This window comes from Hyperolius riggenbachi, chromosome 1, assembly GCF_040937935.1.
Source record: "Hyperolius riggenbachi isolate aHypRig1 chromosome 1, aHypRig1.pri, whole genome shotgun sequence".
Lineage (NCBI taxonomy): Eukaryota > Metazoa > Chordata > Amphibia > Anura > Hyperoliidae > Hyperolius > Hyperolius riggenbachi.
This window is the reverse complement of record NC_090646.1, coordinates 218,781,089-218,800,659: the sequence shown is the minus strand read 5'-3', so window position 1 is coordinate 218,800,659 and position 19,571 is coordinate 218,781,089. Positions and strand designations below refer to the sequence as shown.

The 19,571-nt window shown below is 42.1% G+C and overlaps 1 protein-coding gene across 1 annotated transcript in view; it reads right to left on the bottom strand.

Moving 5' to 3' along the window:
• PRSS12 (serine protease 12) overlaps positions 1-19,571 on the bottom strand; it is a 218,342-nt gene that overhangs the window by 137,252 nt on the left and 61,519 nt on the right. The window contains exons 2-3 of the mRNA XM_068280625.1: positions 9,897-10,041; positions 6,915-7,087 (exon numbers count right to left, since the gene is read on the bottom strand). Coding sequence (XP_068136726.1) covers positions 6,915-7,087; positions 9,897-10,041 — 318 coding nt within the window. The remainder of the gene's footprint in view (positions 1-6,914; positions 7,088-9,896; positions 10,042-19,571) is intronic.

The following is a 19,571-nucleotide window of genomic DNA, read 5'->3' as shown; positions in this document are numbered from 1 at the left end:
ACTCAAACTCTTACCTTCAAAATCTTCAAAACCATCCACTAACTGTAAATTACTCAGTCATCTACCATACCTCAGAGGCAGCCTGTCTTGATGTCATCTTTAACTATTCACTCTCATTCACTCCATATCTCTGGGTCCTTCCATGTTTGTCTATGCAACATTTCCAAAATACATTCCTCCCTATCCCCAGAGATCATTAAACACATAAGGCTTGAAAGTTTGTAGCTTTGTAGGTTTGCAAACGAATGCATCCATGAGCGCTGTCACCAGTCTGTATGTATGTTTTATCAAATGTGTATACCATTTGTCTGATTAGCTGCACTAGAAATGTTGTGTTTTTATGGCTAGATTAGCATTAGGTCTTCCCCAAGGGGGTCCGTCACAGCCGTGGGGAAGTCTAGTAGGTTATAATTTGTGCACATATTATCTCTGAAGCTAACACCCCCCTTTGCCTGTAGTGAAGCTAGGTGTGTATTTTAGTCCAGTAGTTATTGGAGCTCTGCATATTGTGGCAGATAATTCATTCAGGTATAGGTTCACCCCTCATTGAAGTCATGTTCCCCCACTTGTTATGTCTGCAATGAGTGTTGGTGTGTATTTTAGTCCAGTAGTTATTGGAGCTCTGCACATCTTATGCTATTAAAACATTCAGGTATGAGTTTCTGAAAGCGCTGCCATTCCTTTTGCTGTATGAATTGAATGTGTGTATACTAGTGGCTAGCTGCATTCACTGATCCACAATTATTCTACAAAGCTTTAGATTAGAATTAGCACACAATGTGCATCTGCTTTGCATTTAGGGCGTGCATTTAGTCCGGAGGGGCTTTGCATTGCCTTTGTAGGTTTGCAAACGGATGCATCCATGAGCGCTGTCACCAGTCTGTACATAAGGCTTGATTCACAAAGCCGTTATAAATCTTATTACAGTAGTGATAGCGTTTTGCTCGCACTATAACGCGTGTAACGTTTTTGCGCAAAATTAGCTTTTTGCACGAAAATGGCTGCGATTTTGCACACAAATTCGCATTTGCATGTGAAAAACGTTATGCGCGCTATAACGCTGGCGCGACCATGATAAGAGTTATCGCGGCTTTGTGAATCAAGCCCATAGCATTCTCATTATCTCTCAGCTCGCCTACTGCAGCTTCCTCTCATCTGGTATTCCAAATAATCTCTCCAATCTATCAGTGATGTTGCAGCTAGATGCCACATCCTCCTAGCCGCTACAATACATTCTATACCCCTCTTCCCGCACAATCATTAGTCAAAGTAATATGATTTGCCTATTAGTCACTTCACTGTCCCATTTACCTTTCTGACCTCATACAAAATACACCCCTAGTGACCCAATTTAATTCTCTATATAAATAATATACGGTACATTTTCCTTCTTAAAACAGGAAGTATTTATGTTACGGCCAGAACCCGAAGTTTGGCCACTTCTAGTTCTGGCCGGCCACTTCGGGTTCTGGCCGGCCAATGTGCGAAGTGGCCGCTGCGCTGCGGCCAATGTGAGAAATGGATCGATTCCTGTGACATTAAGGTATCTTCTGGCCGCAGCGCAACGGCCAAACGTATAATAACTCAGTTAATTTAATGCAATTAAGCCGGCGGCAATGTAACAGTTCAAGTCGCCGGCTTTTTCTCTGCCTCTCTCCTCCCCCCGCCTCTCTCTCCTCCCCCCGCCTCTCTCGCTCTCCTATGGGCAGCCAGCAGGGACACGCGTGTCCCCTCCAGAGACGTTCGTCGCGGCAGGCTTCCCTGCCGTTCTTGCAGAGCGGGTGCTGGCAGAAGCAATGTCTGCAGCCTCCCCGCTCTGCTTTCCTGGTGCAACGAACGACTCTCGTGGACACGCATGTCCCCGCCGGCTGCCCATAAGAGAAGGAGGAGAGAGACGCGGGGGGGGGAGGAGAGAGAGGCAGACCAAAAGCCGGTGGCTTGAATTGTTACATTGCCGCCGGCTTAATTGCATTAAATTAACTAAGTTGTTATACGTTTGGCCGCTGCGCTGCGGCCAGAAGATACCTTAATGTCACAGGAATCAATCCATTTCTCACGTTGGCCTGCAGCGCAGCGGCCACTTCGCACATTGGCCGGCCAGAACCCGAAGTGGCCGGCCAGAACTAGAAGGGTTCTGGCCGTAACATTTACAATAATTTAGCTTTAAAGTATACTGAGCGCCTGGGTGCTCCTAAGTGAAAAAGTTTGTTAAAGTGAGTCTGAAGCATAATTATATTCTACTCACAGTGTCCTCGTTCCCCCGCAGGCTCCTCTGTTTGAACTTCCCGCCGTGGGAGACTTTCGGAAGTCTTCAGAAGCACTTGTGCTCCCGAAGACCGCCGGCTCTGTACTGAGCACAGCGAGTGCGCGAGAGAGGACCACCTGTTTCGGAAGCCCGGGTGCTTCTGAAGGCTCCCGAAGTCAGCCAAATGCGGAAGAGAGCAGTTTATGACCCATGGGTCGTAGACTGCTAATGGGAAAGCTTGTGGGGGAACGAGACCAAGAAGGCTCTATAGGACCCGGAGCATTCCCTCTCCTTAGGTAAGTATCTATTTTTAAAAAAAAAATTATGCTTCGGACTCCTTTTAAATAATCCTCCGCCTAAGGAGATTTGCTGAGTGGGCGTTTGTGCATCTACTTACTTAGGGGGGCTGCTCTGTACTTACTTAGGGGGGCTGCTCTGTGCTCTGTAGCCCCACATCCATATGTAAGCCTCTATCTTCTGTGACCCTGTGCCCCAGGTTGAAATTCCCACAGTAACTTCCTGTGGCCCTGGCCACTGCAATGCATACGCAGGGATGCGAAGTGCATGCTGGGAGATGTACTTCATTTATGTGGATACATCTCCCGGCCCATCAATGGGAACTACATATCCCGGCATGCATCGCACAACCCCGACATGCATTCCAACAGACAGAATCACAGGACATCACTGCACAAATGGGGTTCTGTGGCACCACAACATAGAAAATGGAGGCCTCCATATAGGACGGGGGCTACTGAGCAGCCCCCATAGGTAAGTAAATGCCTGCTGTACTCCTAAAAGCCCACACCATTAACAAACCCCCCATAAGAGGAGGTTGTTTAAGCAGTTTTTAAAAACGAGTGCATAGTTAAAGTAAGCAAGAACTATCTCCCATGATGCAGCACTGTTGACTATGCAAATTTTCTCTTTATGCCCCTGAAAGCCAGGGACACACCCAGAACCGCTGATGTATAGTGAGCCCTTTAGCTTATACATTTTACAGAGCCATACTAATCCAACCTGCATACATTCATTTTTAAGTTTCTGCTTCTCATCAGCGCATGGCATGGATTAATTTGGCTCTGTGGGATGGGGCTTGGGCTAGTACTATGAAATACCCAGGTAGCTCATGGTAACCCACAACCACTAGGAAAGTCTAAGGGTTCATTCTCACTTGAGCGGGAATCGTGCGATTCCTGCTTAAGGCCAACCGCTAGTGGTTTTAAAAAAACGCTAGCAAATGTAACACTATGGCAGTGTCCTCACTGCTGCATTTGCAGTTAGCGTTAACCTCAAATGTTTTACATGCATCGGTTTGCCGGCGATTCTGGAGTGGTCGCGATTAGCATGTATAGAACCGCTAATCGCGATCGCTCCCAAACCGCTACAGTGTCTAGAGATTTTTCCATGTTAATCACGGAAAAATCAATCCCGCAAAACGCTAGCGGTAATCGCTGGTGGTTTGTGGTTTTGGGTGTGAACGGAGCCTTAGGGCCTCAAATACAAAAAAATACCTAATAAATAAATAAATAAATAATATTATTAATTATATTTGCAATAATCCAGATTTACGTGAGCAAGAATTATATCCCATGATGCATCACTGCTGCAAATATGCATATTTTCCACTTATTTACCTCCAAGGACCAACTAAAGATGTCACTTACCGTATAAATGCTTCTCATGCACAGATTCAAGAATTATCTAGGGCTGCCTCCTATCTTTGGAAGAATGCAGAAGTTTTTCTAATTGTTAACGATTTTTTTTTGAAATTACTTAAATACACTTAGGCAAAGTATACAGTGAAAACTCGGTATACAGAGGCACCAGAGTAGAGTAAAACGTTTTAAAAAAACGCTTAAAAGCAGAGGGGGATGTTAGGGTGGACTTACCTCCCTCTTACAAAAAAGAAAACTCACTCGAGTCTCGATAAAACAGAATTGACAAATAATTTATTCAACTCCACAAATGCAAAGCATTTCGCTGGCGTGACCCCGCTTCCTCAAGCAAAAATGGGAGCACAACTTAGTGGGTCAAGCAATAGGTTTGAGCGCCTCAGTTTGAGCGTCACAGAGGTGTTATCTATGCATTGCATCACGTACAGTGAAGCCTACAGTCATGTTTTCTGGTAATATATTGCATGCAGTGCGTGACAAAGCTGCATGCAGTTATACCGCACCCACTGCACTGTAAATGTCGCACAGGTGGTACACTGCAGTGCAGAAAGCTGCATTACAATGCAGCCATTACACCACAACGCAACACTATGAACGTAGCCTTAACCTTATTTTCTCCCTTTTTTCCTGATATTTCTTATTTTGTTGCACTTGGTAAAAGTACAATGGTTATACTCCTAAGTCCCTGGAAATAAGGTCAGTCTAGCAAGTTAGTCTTGACTCTCACACTGGTGGTATTGCTCTTTCTGATTATTTTATAAGTTTTATGTTTATCAAATATCAAAGGGATTGATGCACTTAAAGCATGCCTGAACTGACACCTGTGCAATTGCTGAACTCGCCAACATTAAGGCTTCTTTTACACGTTCATGTAATTAAGGCGTGTGAAAATTTGGGTGCAGGGTAAAGCCAAAAAATCACACACTCTGCTCATGCAAAAGTAAAAGTCCCAGCAGCATTAATTACGAGTTACTATTCCCCCTCCAGGCTACCATTGACTTTGGGGTAAACTGGCAACATACCAGTGCATTGTGAAAAAGCTTTAGTTTTTTTGGTGTACAGTGTGAAAAGGGGCTATAGAAAAACATGGATTGTACCTTGCACAAGCACTGTAAAAGAAGCCTGAGTGCCATTAGTAGTATTCATCCAGTAGGGCATAAAAAAAGAAAAAACTCAATTGGATGATTTTATTTCCAAGCTTTCCTTTCCCCTATGCGATTGCTGACTTGATGCTGCCAGGAAGACAGGTAGATGAGCGAGAACTTATCACCTGCTGCCAACTTCTTCTCCTTTTTTTTTCTTTCTTTGTTACAATTGAAAAAAATAAGGAGATCCCCAGGTGCCCATCCTTTGCCCTTTCAAATAGGAAAAGAGGGTAAAATGAGCCGATAACAATTCTCCCTAAGAAGGGTTACCATTGGTCAGTTTGGTGGGTCAATGGGGAGCCCCAGTGGGAAGTTTGAATATTTTTTTTTTTTGCCAGGGCTCTCATTTCACAGTGTGAGAAGAACAATAGGGAACAGGGTCTGCTGCAGTTCCTGGTGAGTTGGAGCTCCTGTGGCAGAAATGCACTAGTTCCAAAGGAACAAGGTAGCAGTGCTGTGGTGCTGAAAGACAGCTCCACAGCACCAAAACTTGCTCCGACATTGCTTGGCAGCTACTGGCAATGCTCAGATGAATGACTGTTATTAGCCTAAGCAAGGCTTTGCTCGCTCTCGCTCAGCCCACGAGCAGCCTGCAGCTGAATTTGTCAGTAAGCAAGTGAGTTTCTTATCACCATGAATTGTTTAGGGCCCATTTTGAGATAAACTTGGGTAAATAAATCACTAAGCCTACCTAAAACATGTCTGTGTCCACTTTTTATTTACTTACTTATTTCATTTTTAATAGTGTTAATAGATAGGTGTTATTTGTATACAAATAAATGTGCTGGATTGCTCTTCTGAAGAGTAAACAGTCAGTGAGTGGGTTGCAGAGTGATGTACGCACACTAGATTTTCAGTCCAGACAACACCAAGTTACAGTTTTGAACAAAAATCATCTAGTGTGTGTACAAGGCCTAAACTACACATCAGGGGTGACTATATTGTAAAGAAACATTAATTTTAGCACAACTTACACAAATGTGTTAATTTCTGCACATAATTAGATGCTAAATTAATGCAAAACTTTGTTCATGGCTGTTAAAAGTTTTTGATTTTGGAGATAAAGTGATGGCAGCAAATCTTAAATATGAGAATAAAAAGAGGCAGTAATGGGAGGTGTGCTAAACTGACCCCTAAAACTAGTACCATAAAATAAGTTCTCTGATTTAAGCTTTTGAAAATGATGAACAAATTTAAATGCAGTAGTTTCCTGAGATACAGGATGTTTGACATGTTTGTGTGTATTGCCCATGGCTGATCTCATTAAAATGAACTTATTTAAAACACTGAATTAATTGATCTTTTGACACTCAGAACAAGCGTTTATTGCACTATAAAGCTTGCTAATATGCACTCTAAGGTTACAAATTTCAAAGGAGGCAAAGGCTAAGTTTCAGTGTTTTTAAAAACTATCCTTCAGTATTAAACGATCATTGCCTTAAATTTTGCCAGGATAAAGTGATAGCAGTACAGTTAGCTGTGTGCATCTTTTGTTAAAAATGGCCAGCTGATAGCCTTAGGGAGCTGTCAGATAGGCTGGAATTCCCCATCCGATAATATGTTCTTCCTCTGAGATAAATGGGAGCCAAGAAGTCTTTGCAATGCACATAAGCTTGCACACTAACAGGGTACATTGTACTCTATGATTTTGATGGAAACGACATTTCACTAGTAGGAATGCTTCTTCATATCCATCCACATAAGATTTATGCTCGAAGTGTGACTTATTTATCTGTTCTCTTTATTCATTTAATCAATTACAGTAATCAAAAAAATTGTACGGCAAAAATATGTAGCATTTAGGGGAATTAAAAAGCAGCTCCAAGGAAACAGGAACAGATTATTTACCGTGTGTAGAACTGCATGTGACTGCGGCTGCAACATCCTTTGGACACGTCCCACCCAGCCAGATGTGTTTTTCACACAGAAGTATATTTTCCTCATTGCCTCGGCAACGTACATCATTCCAAATTCCTGGAACGCGTCCAGATACTGCTATCTTCTTTGCTTCACCTTTATTGCTGAGCAGATGACATAAAAGAAATACATATGGTATTGTCTTTTCATAAACTATTACTTCTTTGTAACATGTCATTTTATTGTGCCATTGTGACTAAATTCAAAACCATCAATTTCAAGACATGACACATAACATTTTTTATGCTTTTCTACAGGCAGCCACGGGCAACCAGGATCATTAGGGAGCCTTGCCCAAAGACCTTACTGTTTTACTTACTGGCTTGAGATGGGATTCAAACCTTGGTCAAAGGCTTAAATCCCACATCAAGGGCAACATTGCTAAGCAGTACACTACCCAGCTGCCCAGTCTACACTAATATGTTGTGCTGGAGTGTCAGTAAACCCTAATAATGGGGTATTGCACTCTTTACTTTTGCTGCTGTAACGCTCACTTCTCTGGGATTAAGCTGCTATAATAATCTGAATCCTACAGCCAATAAGAGTAGAGAATGGAGTTTTTGCTTGACTGCTATACCCAGTCTAAAGTAAATAGTTTACAGCTAGGTTACAGTTCAGCTCTGTCTTCCCCCACCTACCCCAAATACCAAGGACGCAAAATTGTTACAAACAGCTGGTAAAAAAGGCATTTTTTTCATACAGGCTGTGCTGAGAGACCTCTGAAAAGCTTTCTAGTGTTGCTGGCTTAAAGCTCTATAGGTATATTGGGTTTACAGAAGAACAGTTTCTTTAATAGTTGTTCTTTAAGGTATAATACAGGAGAGAGCACACTTGATGTCAAGAAAGCTAGACCAGACTGGTCAGTTGTGGAGTAAACTCACCTTAAAGTGAAGGTGTGAGCAGAAAAAAAATAAGATCTAATTACCTGGGGCTTCCTCCAGCCCCTGGCAGCCTATCTGTCCCTCACAGCAGCTCCAGTGTCTGCGATCGTGGTCCCGTGGCTTGGAGCATTCTGTGCAGACGCAGAACACTCCAGACCACGTGAGCGCGATTACGAGCGGCGCGGCGGTGTGCTCGGGAAGGCGCAGTAGATGCCTACCTGGTGAGGTCAGCATCTGCAATGGAGGGGAACAGCACTCACCGAAGCTGTGGTGAAGGACAGTAGGATGTCAGGGGCTGGCAGAAGTGCCAGGTAAGTAGATCCTTTATTTTTCTGCTCGCAGAAAAGTGTTGGCTGGAATGGATTACCCTTATGGGTGTGCCAGCAGAAGCACTTTGTCCCACTAGGTGGAGATGGGGCATGCAGCAAGACTCCTCCATGAGGAGGGGATGGACGGTCAGCTGTAGCTTGCTGTTGTGCAAAACTTCCTGTTACTCATTTGCCTGAGGAAGGGAAGGCGATAACTTTACCAAAACACATTGCAATTTAATAAAAGTAATTATATTCATTAACGGAGTATCCTTACCTTGCTCCACTCACCCCTACAAACACATTATCACCCATATACAGCCACACCCAACCACTGTATCCCGAGTGCTCACAGAATGCAGGTAATGCTCGAGTAGTAGGAAGTTTTACGCATTAGCAAGTTACAGCTGACTGCGAGGAGGAGACTGTCTAGAGGAAAGAGGAGACTTGTTACATGCCCCATCCCCGGTTAGTGGGACAAAGCGATTCTGATGGCACGCCCATATGAGTAATCTAGCCAACACTGGCCGGCTGTCCTGACCATGACCGGCTAGTCCATAACCGGCTTACTCCATGACCGGCTAGTCCAGTCTCACTTGCTTGACATTGAGTGCACTCTCTCCTGTCTCCCTATTTGGCATCTGTGCCTGAATGGATCCCAGAGCAGCACCACATTCACAGACCAACGATCTGATCGCTCCTTCCCCAGCCAAGGAAGCCACTCATACTAAGGTATAAAACAAACAGTTTTAAAATATCACACTGTAAAAACAAAGAAAAGTAAATAAACTTGTTTTAAAACAAATAACTTAACATATGGAATGATAAAAAAATAAATACATAAAAATCTGCAGGAAAGAAAGGAAAATTAAATTAAAATTAGCCCTGCAGAAAATGTACTGCTGTGGCTTGTTTGATTTTTGTTTTTTGTTTTTTTGCCTCCACACCGTAAAGTATCATCAACTTTCTCTTTGCTCTAAAAGATAAGCAGCAGAATGATAACTTTTAGGAGAAAAAAAATCTTCTAACCTGAAGATTTAACTTGTTTTCACATTCCTGGGAGAACAGAAGGCATTAAGCCTCAGTGTTTACTTATGAGCAAAGAGCCTGGGCACACAGCTCTGATTCAAAGCTGCTGATAAAATCTAATTAGACAGGTTGATCTGCCTAAACAAACACAGAATACACAGCAGTGAATTTTTTAAGCAACTATATGTAGAATAAAGACTTTTCACTGTGTGCTGTGAAAGAGTTCGGGACAACTTTAAATTAGTGTCAGGATTAAGCTTTATCCTGCATGCAACACTGTGGGGAATGAGCACCATATACGTATGTGTCACCAGAGTGAAGGATACTGTCTCCATGGAGACAACAATAACTTACTCAAAAAGATCTGCTGCTCCGATCTTGGGGGGCGGGGACTGTTCATATGCTAGATTATCGACCAAGACAGATCAGAATAGAAGCCTCAGACAAGTTGCATCTGGTGTGTGTATGAAGCTTTAGAAAGGAACTGAATGAATAAGGACTGACTGCCAAGTGCTACTGGTGAAGGATCACGAGAGACAGAAAATCTTGTTGTAATTTAAGGAACTTTGTATTAAACCTTTTATATGCTAATAATGTCTAGTTTTCCCTCTCCATTGGTAAAAATAGCTCTGGGAGGGTTTTCCTATTTTAAAATATATGTACAGTCCTTATAAAAAAAAAAAAAAAAACCTTACCCAAGTTCAAGCTGACGACATATGACGGAGGCATCATTATCATCCCAGTGGCTGCTGCAGATGGTTCCCCAGGCTCCATTCACATAGACTTCCACTACACTTCCCTCTGACTCGCTCTTCTGACTCCCCCGCAGACGCACTGACCCTGTTAATTGTTAAAAATGCATTTAGGTGATGTACTATGCCTAAACAAATAGCATCCCACAGAGTTTACAGATGTATGTATTCCCTGGATGCTAAAAACCTGCTGGAGGGCAAAGACTCTATTCGCATCACAATTACCTTGAAGGGGAAAGCCATAAATTTTAAGGTCATGAAAAATATTTGAGAAGGAATGTTTGCTGGCTCCTATATGCCTTGACAGATGACTGTGAGTGATAGGAGAAGCTTCAATACATTCTACCTTTACACACCTTTCATATCATTTCAGTTGATTCAGTTAAAGTAATGCTGAATTTCAAATAAAAAGATTTCAAAGAAAGTTTCCAGAAAAGAATCATTAGCTATCGGCAGCAATTGTGTGACTGTATGTAGCCTCCAGCTGACAGATCTCAATTAATTAATATAACTCAGAAAATATCCCCCCCAAAAAATTCTTAGGCTTCGTTCACATGTCATATGGTTTTCTGACCAGGGTGGCTGGGTGTGGCATTTAGCTCCAACTCATTATTGGTTTTTATGCATTACATTATTACTACTATCACTATTGATTTATATAGCGACAGCATCTTCCGTGGCTCTGTAACATTGCAACATTACACGTTGCAAGAAGACTTTAAATGATGCGTATTGACTTTTAACAGAGCAGAGAATCTTTCCCTTTGTCATTAGTTCTATAACAGCATGATCACAGTGATATACAGTACAAGTTGTATAGAGCAAAATAACACCTTTGATCTCTTATAAATGTACTGACGTCTACTTGATGAAGCCCTGACATATGCAGAGACATGCTTATAGGAAGTCTGAACCACGCTAGGTCACACAGCTTTTTTTGCCTGAAGTAACGCCCCCCCCAGAAAGAAGTGGGGACAGCACCCCCCCCCCCCCCCCCCCCCTCAGTATAAGAAGTGCCCAGGGGCTAAGGGAGCCTGCCTCTCTCTTTTTCTCAAACCTAAACAGCAGAGAGTGTGCGGTCAAGCACAAATACACAAATACCTAATTCAGCATTGGGCCCTCTCCTTCACTGCAGCCCTCCATAGGCTCCTGATACATGTCATGTGATATCAGGAGCCTACAGAGAGACTTTGCTGCATGGTGATAGACTACAGTGCAGAAGAGGAGAGGACCCAGCACTGTACCAGGTATGTGTGCTCTGCTGCTGGCTCTGCCATTGAGATTAGACAGGTCAATGGTGCCTCCTAGATTTTATATGAGTCAGGTGGCTTTATTATAGGGCTGGCCTTGGTATGAACTAAACTATTTCTACACTAAAGTTCATCTTTGCTATGGCTTATCTCTCCCTGAGGATCCCCATTGGCCAGTTTTAGTGGATCAATGGGAAACCCCCCTGCAGGAGGTTTATAGATGCATTTTTTGTCAGGGCTCCCATGTCACATTGAGAGGAATGGTGAAGAATGGCAGCTGCGATGGTGGTCCTGGTTGGTCAGAGCAGCTGTTGCATGGAGTGATGGAGCAGAGGAAGCTGGCGTAGGTGCAGAGTTCATCAGGAGAGTGTCAAGGTGCCTGGCAATCTAGTGACAGACAAAGTAAGAATGTCAAGGTGTTCAGTGCTGTAGAAGCAGGTGCCGGGGACATCAGGAAAGTGTTGGGGTGCCTGGAATTTTAGCAGCAACAGTCAGTGGTGCAAAAGACAGCTCAACAGCACAAAATGTTGCTCCATGATCACCCAGCAACTAGAAGCAATGCCCAGGTGAATGACAGTGAGGCCCTTCTCACTCAACCATCACCCAAGAGAAGCCGGTAGCTCCTGAGCGATGTCAGGTGATAATTAATTTGCAACCAGGGAGCTTCTTATTACCTGGAATTGCATATGGCTCTCTGTTGGCAGTCTATGGCTAGCTTCAGGCTTGTATTACAGAGAGAGACTTATAACAGCACGAAGTCTCCAGCTGTAGTTGTTGCTTGTGTTATCCTGTGGTGTCAGCTACGTAGAGACTTGTGCTGTATCCATCTAGATATCTACCAAAGTTGCTGGTGTGACATAGCATGTAGGTGTGATTAGAAAAAGCCCACTAAAGTTTTTCATATAATTTATTGAAGAAGTAAGAATATTTCCATCTTTCATATCAATTCCAATACAACGTATCATCATATTCTCTTCTTCTATTTTCAAAATTATACAATACATATTAAAGAAAAAAAAAGAAAAACCACCCTCTATTCTTCTCAATCTTCCAATCAACACTCTTTGCAAATAATGCAATAACATTAGGATTTCTTCTTCAAAGATCCCCCCCCCCCCACCAATTACCATCCAAAGTACTAAAAAAAATTACACAAATGATTGTTATACTTATAACTACAGGAAACTCCCTCCCCTACATCTCCACCATATCTTCATACTCCTTAGTATCTTGAAATTCTCTCCCTTTTCCCCATTTAACATTAAATGCTTCTAATCTATCCTGCTGCAAAGCAATCTGATTATCCATGCTTTTCACCTTATTAACCCTCTCAACCCTGAAACCCATCTCCACTTAACCGGGATTAAGCTTTTAGCTGCAATCAGGAGCTGAGGAACACAAGATCTCTTATATTTACAGTAGACATAGATGTTCCATGCAGCAATACCTTTAATCTCCACAATCTTCCCATAATTCCTTAATACAGTCCAACACACCCTTCCGAAAACCCGATATTACTGGGCACTCCCACACTAAATGCATTAAAGACCCCTTTGCTCCACCCCCCCTCCAACATCTATCACTCACCCCCTGAAACATTGTAGCCAACCTATCCGGTGTTCTATACCATCTTGTCAATAATTTAAAATTAATTTCCTTAATTCTAGAGCTAACTGATGTAGCATGAGCCAAAATGCATATTTTCCTTTTCAACCCATCTTCTAAAGAGATGGCAGTGTTCTCCTCCCATCCATTCAAATGTTTAGGAAATCCTCCCTCCCTCATTTTATTTAACTCTTTATATAAAAATGATATCAGATGCTTGGGAGGAGCCTCCTTCACAAACAATTTCTCAGATTCTGATAATTCATTACACATGGAAACATTTCTCCCCTTCTCCAAAAAATGTTTTAATTGAGTACATCTTCAAAAATCAAATGGAAATTGCCCATATTCCTCATGCAACCGGATCAAAGTTATATATTTCCAATTATTCATAATATCTCCTAACATTACCCCTCCCCTTTCATCCCATGATCCAAAAAAAATCTTTCTTTTCCTGGCAGAAAAAAGGAGAATCCCCCAAAGGAGTCATCAAAGAAATACCCATAGACCAACCCCCCTTTTTATTAACAACATCCCATACCTTAAAGAGACACTGAAGCGAAAAAAAAATATGATATAGTGAATTGGTTGTGTACTATGAATAATTACTAGAAGATTAGCAGCAAAGAATATATTCTCATACTTTATCAGACTGTACAGAGGCGCCAACAGGTTAAAAACAGTAATTAAAATGTTTAAAAATTGCTTAGGAGGCAGTGGTGGACTTACCTCCTTCAAGCAGACACAAGTCACTGTGTATTTCGACAAAAAAATTGGATTTATTGGTACACTCCAAAGTATTATACAACGCGTTTCGCGGATCTATGCCCGCTTCATCAGGTAAATAGAAGTAGGAGTACACAGCAGAGTGTCAGAATCGCACCTGGCGCCTTTGTCCGCCAGGTGCGATTCTGACACTCTGCTGTGTACTCCTACTTCTATTTACCTGATGAAGCGGGCATAGATCCGCGAAACGCGTTGTATAATACTTTGGAGTGTACCAATAAATCCAATTTTTTTGTCGAAATACACAGTGACTTGTGTCTGCTTGAAGGAGGTAAGTCCACCACTGCCTCCTAAGCAATTTTTAAACATTTTAATTACTGTTTTTAACCTGTTGGCGCCTCTGTACAGTCTGATACGATATCACATATCCACCCTTGGTGGAGGGGGATACCCCTTTCTTTCTTCACGTCTACAGAGAGCGACTTCTTGATCCTGAGTGGGGACAGGTCAATCTCCTCACCTGCTTATTCAGTGGTTGCCTGGAGGTAACCCTGGTTTGTGAGTATAAAATTTTTACTCCTTACATATACCATTTACCTTGACTTACTACACCATATTGGGCTCTCGGTTCTCCCTTCTTATATATTCTCATACTTTTATTTTCAGGTATATAGTGTTTTTTCTAACATTGCATCATTCTATAATACGTGCAGATTACACAACACTCAGCATTCAAAATGAGTCTTTCAGAGCAGTCTGTGAAGTAATGACCTCTCCTCTAGCAGATAAAAAGTAAACAGTTTACCTACAGTTGAGATAATAAAAGTCAGATAACAGCCCTCTCCATGACTAACTTAGTCAGAGAGCTTAATGGCTTGTTTGCATAGAGATAACAACTGGAGTTTCTCAACTCTTCCTGTACTGGAAACAATTAGACTGATGTATCTGATCTTAATGTTTTATTTCTTAGCTGTACTACACATACAAATCATAATATCATAATTTTTTTCCGCTTCAGTGTCTCTTTAAATACATTTTTAATCCAAGAGGGTGTCCATCTTGGTAGATCTCTAAACCTCCCCGGGAGCCAAAAAACTTTTGCCAAATCCAATCCAACCAATTTCTTTTCAATATCTACCCATTTCTTACCTCTACCCCCATATGTCCAATCGAAAAGTCTTACCATTACACAAGCTCTATAATAAAGTTTCAGATCCGGAAGCCCCAGACCCCCTTTTCTTTAGGATGTACCAAAATCTCATATGCTAACCTTGAGGGGTTATTCTGCCAAACAAACATACTAAGGATTGATTTAAGAGACCTGAAAAAAGCTGCAGGCACACAAATTGGAATCATGGACATACAAAACACCAACCTAGGCAAAACATTCGTTTTAACAATACACCCAAACCATGAAAAACCTCTACCATTCCATCCCTCCAGATCTTTTTTAATAATACTTAATAATGGAAGATAATTTAGGGAGTACAGCCTTGATAGATCACTTGGTAACATTATTCACAAATATTTGATAGCCTCTTTCCTAAAAGGAAACGAAAAATTACTTTCTACCAACTTCACAACACCTGGTGTCAATGACACATTCAGTGCTTCAGACTTATTCATATTACTCTTGAAATTCAAAAAAAAAACCATATCTCTCAATTTCTTTAACCAAATTTGGCAAAGACACCAGAGTCTCCGAAATATAAAACAAAATATCATCCGCAAAGGCCGATATCTTATGCTCCTCATCTCCAACTCTAACTCCATAGGCATTTCCTGACCTCCTAACAGTACATAAAAAAATGTCCAAGGTCAAAATAAAAATAACCGGTGACATGGGACACCCCTGTCTCGTTCCATTCGACAAGGAGAAGGCATCCGACAGGTATATAAATCTTAAAGTACAATACATATTATACGACAATACCATCACAGGAACTTCCTTCATTAAAGCCCACTTAAACAATGCCATTGCCCTTGCCACATTATCTCTCTCTTCTCTCCCGGGCACAAACCCAACCTGATCACCTTTAACTACTAATCCCAACCATGGCTTAATTCTCTCAACTAAAATTTTTGCAAAAATCTTTATATCCAAATTCAGTAATGATATAGGTCTATAACTTTGACATAAGTCTGGATCTTTTCCACTCTTATGAATAACTGTTATATGGGCCTCTAACACATCTTTGTGAATTTCTCTACCTTCTTTAAGGAAATTAAAGAATCTACACATAGGTGGCACTAACACATCACTGAAATTGGAAAAATGTTGCTTTATGAAACCATCAGGACCAGGTGACTTACCCACCTTCATAGCTTTTATCATAGCTAACACCTCCTCCTCACTAATCTCTTTTTCCATTATATCTCTGTTTTCCTGTGATATTTTCACCATCCCAGATTCCTCTAGATATTTCCACATCCCTTTATCAAAATCCCTGGATCCATTCCAAGTCCATATAGTGAAGAATAATACTCCTTAAAAACATTCACTATTTTGTGTGCCTGCAGCTCAACCATCCCCCCATCATTCTTAATCCTAGGAATATACACACTTTTCCTTTGTCCTTTTAATGCCCTTGCCAACCACTTTCCACTTTTATTTTCAAATAAATAGTTTTCAAACCATTTAGCAGAATAAATTATATTTTTTCCCTCAGTCTACTCTCTAATAACTCTGACAATTTGATCCTTGCCCTGTTCAAACGATCTAATGCTTTCTGATCTAATGAACCCTTATGTTCTAATTCCAATTTTCCTATTTCTGATAATAATTCTGTAATTTTACCATTATATTCTTTCTTTTTTTTTTTTGGCTCCCAAGGAAATAAATACCCCCCTCACCACCGCCTTATGAGCTAACCATACTATGCCCTTGTCCACACCATCCAATTCATTATCCTCAAAATATTCTACTAATGTTTTTTTAATCTTATCTTTAACTTCTATATCATCCAGAAGGTTGCCATTGAATCTCCAATGCCAATCACGTCTATTTCTAATCCCTAAATCCAAATCAAACCACACAGGAGCATGGTCTGAGATAGTTATGTTCCCTATACCTGCTCCTTTTACTCTATCCAAAAAATATTGATCCAAAAACAGAATATCTATCTATGTTGCATGTAATTCATTAGGCACATAGATATTAACAAAAGTATATATTTGTGTCACGATCGGTGTAGCAGAGAGGGTCTGATTCTCGGTGATCTGCAGTATCACTGGGAATACAGATATATATCCGATTATTGATTATCTGCAGTATCACCGATAATCCGATATAACGCTAACCTCTGAACACCTGAGTAGTGTGAGTGCTTGGTGCAACAGTAATACCGTGAGGACTAAGCCTCAGAAACAAGTGCCGTACTGTATGAAGTACTGCAGCAATACAGATTCCTTCCGAAGGCCTGGACTCTCCCGGGGGAGGAGTCAGGCGGAACGTAGGAAGGACAGAACGTGAGTGACACCTAGGAGAGGGCGTCACTAACAGATCTTGGAACTGCCTCTAACAGCAAGGTCAGTTCTCGAAGTCGAGCAAGCCAGGTCGTAACACACGGACAGATACTGTACAGATACAGAAAGCAGAGGCGGAGTCTAATAAACAGGCAGGGTTCGGCAACAGGGTATCAGAAATATCGGGGTACAGAATCAGGAGTCAGATGCAGAGTCTAAGAGCGAGCCGAGGTTCGGCAACAGGGTATCAGAAATATCGGGGTACAAGATCAGAATACAGAAGAATAGTAACAAGCATGGGGAACCTGAGGAGCGAGTTCCCAATGAATACAGGATGGGCCCCGAGGCAGCAAATACAGAGCTGGCCCTGTGGAGCAGGTGCCCAACAAATACAGAGCTGGCCCTATGGGGCAGGTGCCCAGCAAATACAGAACTGGCCCTGTGGAGCAGGTGCCCAGCACATACAATGCATGAACTATCTCCTAGTGATAGAGATAGTTCTCAGGGTCGGGAAGGCCCTGAGGCGCAGGTGCCCAGCGAATACAGAGCTGGCCCTGTGGAGCAGGTGCCCAGCGAATACAGAGCTGGCCCTGTGAAGCAGGTGCCCAGAACATACAAAGCATGAACTATCTCCTAGTGATAGAGATAGTTCTCAGGGTCGGGAAGGCCCTGTGGAGCAGGTGCCCAACACATACAGAGCTGGCCCTGTGAAGCAGGTGCCCAGCACATACAAGGCATGAACTATCTCCTAGTGATAGAGATAGTTCTCAGGGTCGGGAAGGCCAGGTCGGCGACTCACAGACAAACAAAGTACAGGATCAGAAGACAGAGGCAGAGTCAGGGGCTAGCGGAGGTTGGCAACGGAGAATCAGAAAGGCAAGGTACAGAGTCAGATATCAAGAGAGTAGTCAGACAGGCAGGAAGTCATAACAGATAATCACAATCAAACTAGTACTTTAAGCTATCAACAGAATCTAGCTAAGTGTAGGATTACAGCTCCAGCTGGTCCCGGCACACTTAAGGATCTGACTAAGGGTCTGCATGCTCCCACATTGTGATTGCAACGACAGGCAACCAGCAACTGACCAAGCAGCAGAATATATAGTTGCTGGACACTGCCGCCCCGCCCGAACCATTCAGCCAATCATGAGTCCTGCAGGAATCAGCTGACCTTCCTGATCAGCTGACACTTCCCCTGCTAGTATAAAGGTCCTGGATTCAGGCCCGCGCGTGCATAGCTCTCCATCTGCCTAAGTGCACTAACAAACCCAGCCACACCAAGCACACGCTGCTGCATGCAAACAGCCGCTTTGCTGTCAGGACATGCGGCGGCTTTTCTGCGTTCCACCACACACCCAGACGCGAGCAAACCGCCGCGTAGGACGCGGAGTCAGCCGCCTAGCTCTTGGCACACGCGGTGGCTTTCGGCGTTTCCTCACAATTTGGCCCATTAATTTTCCCTTCAAAAAAACAAATCTACCCATCTCATCACTCTTTTTATCCAAAAATACAAACAGACACGCCTTACTCACTGCTATTGCAACTCCTTTAGCCTTTTTAATTGGAGAATTATAAAAAAAAACACCTATCAAATATGGTCAAGGGCATACCAGGCATACTATCTCTACAAAAATGAGTTTCCTGCAAGAAAAGTATTTGAGGTCTAAGTCTATGCAATTTGTATCCATAATTTTCCTCTTTTAACTGGAGAGCCAAGACCCTTAACATTATAGGAGAGAATCCTTAAATGATCACCCTCTTGAGTCATCAAACATAAACTCCATTAATTTCCTAAAGAAGACTAGTAGGTGAAAAAAAAAAGAAACCATAAACAATAATCAAATAGTACATAAGAAAGAAAACAAACAAAAACACACCAAAACAAAAACCCCAATTGTCTTCTCAAGGCGCCCTCCACCTGAGAAACCCATTCTCTTTATCTCCAACCCAACAGAGATCCATTTTAGGAGATTTGAGAAGGCTCAGTGACTCCCTCCCCCGCCCCACCCTCCACCCCCACCAGGAAAACTCCTTTCCAACTTAATCCAATTATTACTTAACCGGCCTTTATAAATCTATTACGTTACTAATTATTTCTTATTTCTTCTGCCATCTATCCTGCTGAGAAAAAGTTGCATTAAAGCTAGGACTTCTCCAATCCTCAAAGTCAACTGATGATATCCCCAAAGTCTCACAAAACTTTTTTACATCATCTTTAGATTTCAAAATTGCAGATTTCCCATTCAAGGTAGCACTGAGGCTAAAAGGAAACCCCTACTTATATTTTGCTCCTGCTTTCCTTAATTACCCCAATAAAGGTTTTACTGTCCTTCTGATTGATAAAGTCCTCCAAGATAAATCCGGATATAGATCAATTAAGCTTCCATCAAGCTCAACTGAACCCTTTTCTCTGGCTTTAAACATGATTTATTCCTTATCCGCATAAAGCAAAAGTCTACAAATCACATCCCTTGGTTTCTTAGGATCAGTCTTTTTGGGACTCAGCGACCTATGCACTCTTTCAATTTCAATAATTTTGTCATTGTTCAAAAGAATATGAAAAATCTTCAAA